Genomic DNA, 9,902 nt, shown 5'->3' with positions numbered 1-9,902 from the left:
GCTCACGCTCATAAACACAAAGTACAATAAATCTTCTTAGTTATTGCTGTGCATTTCAATAAAAATGAAAAAAGTGGGTTTCAATAGTGCATCTTACTCTTGAGAGAAGAAAGAACAAACAGCGTCACTGTGAAAACTGCAGATTTAACTGTGTGACGTGAAACTAAACCGTTGTTGTAGATCGGATCCTCCCACCAGCATGAACGACAGAGAAGTGCAGGGTAACGACTTCTGCTCAGGTAATGACAACGAGCATGAGGAAATACCTTCGAATGCCACCGACAGCGACGTCACCCTGTGCTCCAGTATAGTGCGTAGTTCCAGAGTTATGGCACAATTACCTTTATGCAGCACAATAACACGGCTTTCTGTGACATACGCTCAACATTCAGCCTCGAATAGTTCATCAGAAGTTGCCTCAATCTTGATGAGGACGCATTGTTGGGTCGATGCTACGCAGGAAACATCCCCTGCGACTGGATTATCACACAGTCTGGAGGCATTTCCTGGATTCAACAAACTAAATCTCAGATAAACCTTCAAGGATAAGACTCCTTGGACCCGGATCAGAGATCATTACTTATAAAGCAAAAGTACACCACCGTTCAAAATGTTGGGCTCACTTAGAAATGTCCTTATTTTTCAAAGAAAAGCACAGATTTGTTTAATGAAGAAGACAGTAAATGAGTCATAAATCCCCTCTGAACATTGTTAATGTGGTGAAAGATTATTCCAGGTGAAACGTCTGGTTCTTAATGAGACATCTACATCGTGTATAGAGGCTCATGTCCAGCAGCTATCAGGGTCCTGATGGTACTTTGTGTTTGTCATCAACTTAGAAGACTAATGGAGGACAGAAAACCCTTTTGATGATGTCACACAGCTGAAACTCTTCTGCCGGGAGAGAGAAGCTATGAAACGGTTCTTCCTTTGAGCTGGTTGAGGATGTGGAGCTTCACATTTGTGGGTTCATTAAACTCCATTCTGGATGACTAGAAAAGGAGAACTTTCATGTGAAAGTCTCCAGTCTGTTCTTGTTCGTAGGGATGAAGGATGTTTCACGCCAGACAGACGAGACCGGCCGTAAACAACCAGGCAGAGCACTCAGGAACCGCCTGTGAGATAGTTTCTGACGCCATAATGACACACACACACACACACACACACACACACACACACACACACACACACACACACACACACACACACACACACGCACATGGTGGTTAACATGATTACTTCACTAAAATAGCAATAAAACCTCATTTAGATGTGGGTTGAGGCGGACGGAGGACTTTTCATCTCTACTCATAAAAAAGTGTCTATATATATATATATATATATAAATATATATATACATATATATAATATATATATATATATATAAATATATATATATATTTATATATATATATATAAATTTAGACACTTGTTTTCTGTTCTTGCAGAAAACACCACAATACGTTGAAGTTCTATGTTATAGAATAGTCGTCGATGACATCATCAGTCCTAAAATAAGATGTTTCAGCTCATCTTCTGCGTCTGGGAAAAGTGAATATCTTTGATGTCAATCTGTTCACAACACTTATACATTTATTTTAAGATATTTCTCAACGTGATTGGCAAATGTTGTGCGGTTCATGATTCCAATTTCTCGATAATTCTTCTAACAAACACTGCAGCGTGCGTCATGCCATTGACAGAATCGTTTGACTTTTTCATGCCAAAAATAGAGTTTCCTCTCCACTGTGCAGTTTCAAACTGCCGCTTTCCACATTGAGCTTTTTTTTTTAGGAAGTAACACAAAACAAGAAGTCCAGGCTTATATAAAGATTTAGTTATGACGTGTTTCCCAATCCCATGTGCAACAGTTCGGTCTGTGGGAGTTCACCTCAGAGAGACTGACGAACGCTCGCTTCGCTGTGACGCAAGTCGCTTCCATCCATCGAGGCATCGACGGACTCACAGACACGATGACGATGCGTTAGACGCCGGGAGCCATTCCACTGACTCATCACACATATCGTTCATGTTGGTTTTCAGCTTCACAGCAGAAATGAAATGTTGAAATACATGGCAAAATAAACAAATAATAGAAACTTGCATCATAACATTTTTTTACATAATTCAAAAGTGCAGTGTGTGAGATGTATTAGCGGAAAAGGAATAAAATAGACTATTGTTTTTATTTGTGTATAATAACATAAAACTTACAATGGTAACCACAAGATGCCCCTAAATCCTTCACGCGCTGCTTTTAAAGATTTAAAATAACACACAAAGTAATATTGGTCATTAGTTTTAGTCCCAAAAGGTTCAACACATATGAGATCATCTTTGTATCTGAGGTCATCTTTATCTGGTCTTTTGTAAATCACAAAACGATCAGTTAAAGTTCAGGACAGTTCACGTCCAGAGGACCTTTTAGACTGAGATGGTTCATATTGCAAAAGGTCACTCGAAATGTATTTTAGTCCTAAATCATTCAGAGATTTGAAGAAGAGCAGCAGAAATGTAACTTCTCCAACGACAGAGTCTCAAGATCCAAAACAAATGTTTCTGTTCATCTGAAAGCTTTTCCACCATCACTGATGCGTTCAGATTTTATTGTTTTTGTATAATTTGACCAAACGGAAGCATGCAAATGTGAAATAAAAGAGGCCCAGAGATTGAGCCCTGGGGGACTCCATTCATAATGTTTCATGCTTAGTTTCCAAATTGGGAAAAAGTAGCACCTGTAGATTTAAACCAAACATCTGTGAGTCGTGTGCAACTTGCAGGTCGAGTAGTTTTGTATCATCAAGCATTAAAATCCAACAGATCCAACTGGAATTCTGATATTTACAAATTCATATTGCTTGCGTTTCTGCTCTATCAGTGTGTATCGTTCATTGCAAGGTTATTTATTTGATGCACCAGTGCATTTGTTGTTGTATTATTATATACGTTGTATTGTGATGTTATGGTTTGTGTCTTAAAACTCTAAGTTGTATATGTCTATGGATGAAATGATAATAAACTTGTGGCAGCACAATTACAAATGATCCACTCCTGTCGGATGCTTATCCAAAATGTTTTCCAACCTTCAAAAGCAAGAGAACATTTTATGATGTCTCTCCTCAAATGGACGTCAGCAACATACAATACAGTGAACTTGTCTTGTGTCTTAATAGATGAACTTTTTTTTTTTCCAAAAGGAAAGCAATTACAAATAAATGTATTTGCAAAATGTTTTATTCAAGCAAAATTTCACTCATGCAGACAGTTCCAAGCATCCTTTATGAATCATGAAAGCAAACACAAGAGCTCCCATCCTAATAAATTAAGTTAATATATTTTGATGATACACACAATAGAAAAAAAAACAGAAGAGGTAGATCTAATGAAGGCCACCATTTTGTTTATTCTTTAAGGGGTGATACCAGTGTTTAGTCAAATAAGAGTTCAGATAGTTCAGGTTGTCCAGCTGCTGTTTCTGTGTCCTGGCATCAGCGATGTGCAGCTACGATGCAACATGGAGTCATACCTCTTCAGCACATGCAGACCAAACATAATCAGTACAAATAGATACCAAAATGCACGCATACAACGACATGAATACTTCAAACAGTAGATTAATGAGGAATGACGCAAACGATATATATATTAGATCTGTTATATTACATGATATCTTCATCACATGACTTGGGATGAAGGGTGCAGCAAAACATTGTTTTTTTGTAAAAAAAAAGAAGGTTATTCCAGGTTTGGATAGGTTGCTCTATTTTCAATCTAAAGGAATGTTTATCAGCGATGCAGATGGGAAGTTAATTAACTTTTTCTCTAATTCATCGGTATTCTCCTTCAATGCAAAAACAAGTTCTGAAGCCGTGTTGTCAGTGCGCCTTCCACAGGGCAGCAGTTATGTTTACTGGAACCAGTTAAAGTCCAATGACTCTGACTGAATATGTTCTACTTTTTTCTTCTTCTACTTCATCTACCCTGCCACCACGATGACATCCCCCTCGATCCTCGGATCACACAGGTCCTGCAGGTTGGAGTCGATCCTCTGCAGCTTGTTCTGTAGCCTCTCGCCGGCGCCGTCCGCCCCGACCCGGGTCAGTATCGCCGGCACCTGCCGGATCTGCGTCGCCGTGGCGGACGCGACCCACGCGTTGATGTGCGCCTGAAGGTCCGCGAGGCCGAGTCCCGAAGCTCGCGTCTTTCGGCCGCCCTCGGTCGGGAGCTTCTGCAGGATCCGACGCAGACGCTTCATGTGGATCCTCTGGTGGACGAAGAAAGCCGGCAGGATTTCTTTGAGGTAGTCGCCGCCGTCTGCAAGAAACGAACGAGATGATTGATCGGAAACTGAGAAGAAATCACGACAAAAAACTTTAAAATAGTAAAACATTCGGACGACCACATTCCAACTGGTTCACAACTATTGGTGGTAAAACTTTTCAATCCAATTGAGAACAATTCACGTCTTGGATGTCGGCGTGTCTTTGAACACTTCTCTTTTTGAGCATGAACATGGCGATAATGTAACTTTGACCAAACCCAACAGTGATGAACAGGTTTCATTAAAACCTCCCGCTGAGCGTTCAGCCTGCAGGAGAAGCAGCTGAGTCTCATTTCAATTGAAGCTCATTGGGTTTCCTCTCTTTTAACATCTTAACAAGAGGAAAACACAGCGTGAACCACAAAGTGACTCATCGAGACGCATGAGTTGCACAACATGTGGTTTTGGAATTTTTGCTTTGTTTAAAGAACTTGTGGTTAAAGATGTTCATTTCACTTGTTAGGTGCTTTTTTGTGCACTTTGTATTTTAATTATTTGAAGTATTTTCCTAACAGCATTATGTACACTGGTGTAATGCAGTGACCCCTAAAAAATGACCTGAAGGGGGCAGTCAAGCATATTGTATCATATATTGTGTATCTTGTATTATATATCATGTATCGTGTATCATGTATTATATATCATATATCATGTATTGTGTATTGTATATTATATATCATGTATTGTGTATTGTATATTATATATCATGTATTGTGTATTGTGTATTGTATATTATATATCATGTATTGTGTATTGTGTATTGTATATTATATATCATGTATTGTATATTGTATATTATATATCATGTATTGTGTATTGTATATTATATATCATGTATTGTGTATTGTGTATTGTATATTATATATCATGTATTGTATATTGTATATTATATATCATGTATTGTGTATTGTATATTATATATCATGTATTGTGTATTGTGTATTATATATCATGTATTGTGTATTGTGTATTATATATCATGTATTGTGTATGGTATCCTTAGCATTCTATATTGTTCCGTGTCGTGTCGTGTATGATATCATATCGTGTGTCATATCAGGTATTGTGTCTTATATTGTGTTGCATATTGTTGAGCAGATTGTGTTAGCATTATAACACTCATGTTGTCGGCTGCACAGGTTGCCTTCATAGGAAAGCAAACGTAACTATAACTAATGAGGAGTTGCCTTGAAGGTTGCTGTGATGGAAACAACATGAAGAAGTAAAGGTGATCAACCCCGTGCGGCGCCCCGCCCCCTCACCTGTGGACCGCAGCTCCCTGCAGCTCGTGCACACGCTGTCGTGCCAGCTGGAGCCCTTCAGCACCAGCTGCAGCCCCGGAGCGTCGCAGCCTTTGTGCAGCGAGCAGTTGCTGTGCGCGGAGACGCTGTCGGAGAAGGTGCCGTTGGAGCAGCTGTGGCACGTCGTGTCCGCGTCTGCCGTTCCTGCAGGAGACGACGCGAGCAACGCGAGAAGAGTTGGTAACTCTTTACATCCAACACAGGAAGTGCACGAGAGGAACGCACAGAATAATCACCATGGGCTTGTGCACGTGCATCATCACACGTGTTCATCTCATTGCGCATTGAACTCATGTGTGAACAGGGTTGACGCGGTGTGATGCATTCACGGCTCTTTGCCTCTGGAGGAATGAACAGCAGTCTAAATAAAACCTGACTCAGCCTTTTGAATCCTGTTGCAACCAGTAAGTAACCACGCGGCTCGTCTGCGGGGTTACAGGGACACAAACAGCAACACAACGCTGCCGCCCTCGCGTACCCGGAGCCGTGGATCCCCACTGAAGCGAATTAAATGTGTGTGGCGAGTTATGGTTTACATTTTTAGGAATATTTCTGGCTTTTGGTGGCTTTTTTTGTCTTATTAAAGTTAAAGTATAAAGATAGCTTTGCAACCAGCAGTAGCAGCTGTCACTATATGCACAGAATATCATTTAATTATTTAATTATTGTATTCTTTATGTTTCATTTAAGATCCCTCTGAATCTTAAACGAGTAATCCTGCAAGGCATTGTGGGTACTGTTGTGTAATTAGGTTCAGAGGCAATCAGTGAGCGCACAGTAACAATGTGTTAAACAAAACCAAAAGTTATTCCAGCATCTCTCCCATCCTGCTGGTCCAGAATATCAGGGATGTGAATTATGAGTCAAATATGCAAAGAATCAAGACAACGCAACGCCTTAAATCACACAAACGGATGAGAGACAATAGTTTGATTGAAGGAATTCACATTTATATAGAGGCCGGTGTACTTTCCAGGGCATTTCCAAGACTTTAAAATCCCAGGACCTTTCCAGGTGTTCCATGACTTCTGGTTTCCCCGACATCTAAAACCTGGAGACGTTCTGATGGAGACCTTCAGCTCTCCCACCCTACAACCCTGGACCCTACAACCCAGACCCTGGACCCTAGAACCCAGACCATGGACCCTACAACCCTGACTCTGTGGCCCGTAGTTACCTCCAGGTAGCCGGTTCGATTCCCAGTCTCCCCAAAGCTCACACGTCCAAGTGAGCCTGAGCAAGACACTGAACTGATGGATAGAACTGGGATGAATACAATGAAGGTTCTCCTTCTCTTACCTGGGCTCAGCACCCCCTGGCCGGCCGGGCAGTCCCGGTGCCGGTGGCACACCTCGTAGTCCCGCTTGAAGTACCCCTGCTTGCACTCGCAGCGGCAGTCTCTGTCCGCGGCGCACGCCTCCTTCACCGCCTGGTTGTGTCCGCACACGCCGCAGCGCAGGCACTTGTTGATATAATTCCACAGCTGGGTGTACGAGCCCGACGGGCACGGCGCGCACACGCTGGGGCTCGTCGCCGTGCAGCTGGAGCGCAGGTACGTGCCCGGCGGGCAGCGGTCGCACTCCACCGAGTTCCCCGTGACGGGGTCCGTGTCCCGGAAGGTCAGGAGCGGCGCGGCCACGCCGGCGACCCGGGGGGCGCGCGCCGAGAGGAGCAGCAGCAGCGCCGGGAGGAGGAGGGACGGACACACCTGGGGGAGGAAGAGAGGAGAAGGATGTTTCCTGAGGACCAACAATAAGGACGACGAGGCAACACCTGGAGCAGGTACTCAAGACTCTACTGAATGAATGAACACCAAATATTCCACCAGTTTAAAACACACAAAAACCATCAGAGGAACATATTTCATGTAAAAGATGAAAGATGTAAGATAAAATATGTAAGATGGAAGATGCTGCGTTTGAGACGTGTCGGCATGTCTGGCACCTCCAGCTGCTCCCACCCCATCATCACCATCATCACCATCACAACCATCACCATCACAACCGTCACCATCACTTACCATCGTCATGTGCTGTCGGGAGGAGGATGCCGCTCTCTCCACTTCCCGCGCTATTTATCTATCGAGAGGCAGAGCTGTGACGTAATTGCCGAGTCACTGCTGAAAGACTCGAGACCAGTCAAACCACTCAGGGAATGCCCTGCTGCTGCATGCCGGGAAGTCTTTAGGAAGGAGTCAATCAATACCAATACTGAGTCAGCATGAGTAAGATGTATAATATATAATATCTATCTCTCTGTTTGTCATCTGGGATGTTCAGAGGTCATCATACTCTTTTCTTTTTTTGTAATAATGAGGAATACTATTAAAAAAGTAAAGTGAATATGACTATTATTACTTTAAATCTGACATTCTGGTAAAATACATGTTGTGTAATGAGAGCTGGTTATAATAAGATAACTTATATCAGCAGCACATATTATCTTGTTTCAATACATCATTTAAATGGTTTTGTTAATTTTTTTAAAACATTGGAATCATCTCTTATATAAAACCTGCTTGTGATGTTTTTGTGTCATAGACAAAGGAAATCAAACTGTTTATTCTTATTATTCTTATTTAAGCTGGTTGATGCGTCACAATAAGCACAGAGCAAAATATATAAAATATGAAATTGTTCAATACAAAACAAACAAATGAGAGTGCAGGCATGTTATTAAAGTCTCATGTGTATATGAATGAGGAGCGGACGTGTTTGAAGTATGGCATCTCATCGCTGGAGCACATCTCCAGGATTCCCTCTCGTCACGTGCTTGATAGTAAACTGTGAGGATCTTTTTCTTCTCAGCGTCTCTGGCGACACCTGGAGGCCACAGTGCTCCCTGCAGGAGAAACAACCTCATAGCTGACGGGTTCAGAAGATGTCACTGAATTATTATTAATGCACACAATAACTCTGGTCACGTGACTCCTCTACTGAGCCAAAGAAGACGGTGTAATATTTATTATTATTGTTATTATATGGATATCAAAAATAGATCAAAGAAAAAGCTAAAAGTAGCCAAAACCCTCTTCTTACATGGTACCGTCATACTTGCTGCTGCATCAGTTATAGAAACCCATCACACATGTTTTTATCATTAAATATTATTAATATAATGAAGTGTTTTCACTTTGTGACGACGCGCTCATCGTCACCTGGATGAAGGAAAAGAAACTAAATAACACACGAAGCCCAGCAGATGTCCAGTTTCACACACACACACACACACACACACACACACACACACACACACACACACACACACACACACACACACACACACGGTGATTTCCTGTTTTAGTGCTGAAAGGACAGCAGATTCCAGCAGAGATTCATCCTGTTGATCTCTTCTTCTTCTTGTTCTTCTTGTTCTTGTTCTTGTTCTTGTTCTTCTTCTTCTTCTTCTTCTTCTTCTTCTTCTTCTTCTTCTTTAAATGTTATATATATGATGTTTCTGCTGGACATCATTGGATGTGTGCATCCATTCTTTGTCGTCTCCAAATGAGAAACCCATGAAGCAGAAGAAGATCTCTTTCTCACCACTCACCGGTTGTGACCAGCTAAACGTTTTACAACCAGACGAGTCGCCCACCAAACCCTCTGGAAAGTCCCGTCACACAATCTTAATCTTCCATCAACTTCCACGGTCGTGCTCATGCTGACCGTCGGCCACTGGCACACTGTGCTGACCCTCGCCAGTGAACCAGCATGACGCGGAGGGGAAAGCCCAGGAACCAGGTCACACTGACCCATTGTGTGTCTGTTTGCATGGACGCTGGCCAGTGACGATGACACTGAAACGTTGCATCATCTCACCCACTCGCTCTGTGAGCACCGGGTCATCGTGCCGCTGGTTTGGAGCTCGGCTACGTTCGGAGGAGCGAGATGTTAAAAGACCATGTGGGGAAAAAACAGGCTGAAAGGGTTGAAGTCGGCAGACAAAAGTAGATGCGACCTGTCAATCACAAGCTAGCCCCGCCCTAAAGCAAACCCTGCTTCATGGTCCAGTTGAATGGAAGTGAAACAGCTCGTGCTGCCAGGAGGAGATCGTCTCACCAACCGGACTCCAGTTGCTTTCAGACTTCTGTGATGTCATCGGTCGATGGCGTCTGTCTTCCTCCGCTTTCATTCATGTAAATGTGTCTGTTGTTCCTTTAAAGTCCAGCTCAGCGTTGTGTTGCATCGAGCCGCTCGATGTTCATGGAACAAAAACGACTGGAAGATGCTCGTTATTCATTTATCTGGTGTTGTTTACTCCGTTCTTAAATGTACAAACAA

General features: G+C 42.5%; 1 protein-coding gene across 1 annotated transcript; it reads right to left on the bottom strand.

The window, feature by feature from the left end:
- Positions 1-3,307: 3,307 nt before the first annotated feature.
- tnfrsf11b (tumor necrosis factor receptor superfamily, member 11b) lies at positions 3,308-7,651 on the bottom strand. Its single transcript, XM_068575337.1, has 4 exons — positions 7,643-7,651; positions 6,922-7,330; positions 5,584-5,766; positions 3,308-4,314 (listed from the first exon to the last, which is right to left on the bottom strand). The coding sequence occupies exons 1-4, from the start codon at positions 7,649-7,651 to the stop codon at positions 3,977-3,979; spliced, it is 939 nt and encodes a 312-aa protein (XP_068431438.1). The 3' UTR covers positions 3,308-3,976.
- Positions 7,652-9,902: the final 2,251 nt, after the last annotated feature.

Source organism: Clinocottus analis, unplaced genomic scaffold (genome assembly GCF_023055335.1).
Source record: "Clinocottus analis isolate CAN_PGR_092001 unplaced genomic scaffold, fCliAna1.0.p SCAF_14, whole genome shotgun sequence".
Classification (NCBI taxonomy): domain Eukaryota; kingdom Metazoa; phylum Chordata; class Actinopteri; order Perciformes; family Cottidae; genus Clinocottus; species Clinocottus analis.
The sequence above is the reverse complement of the archived record's forward strand: the minus strand, read 5'-3'. Positions and strand labels throughout refer to the sequence as shown.

Excerpts from the sequence above, each read along its gene's own strand:
- tnfrsf11b (XM_068575337.1), bottom strand. Across the intron at positions 5,767-6,921 it reads CCAGGGGGTGCTGAGCCCAG|GAACGGCAGACGCGGACACG; the intron begins GTAAGAGAAGGA and ends CGTCTCCTGCAG. Across the intron at positions 4,315-5,583 it reads CAGGGAGCTGCGGTCCACAG|ACGGCGGCGACTACCTCAAA; the intron begins GTGAGGGGGCGG and ends CGTTTCTTGCAG.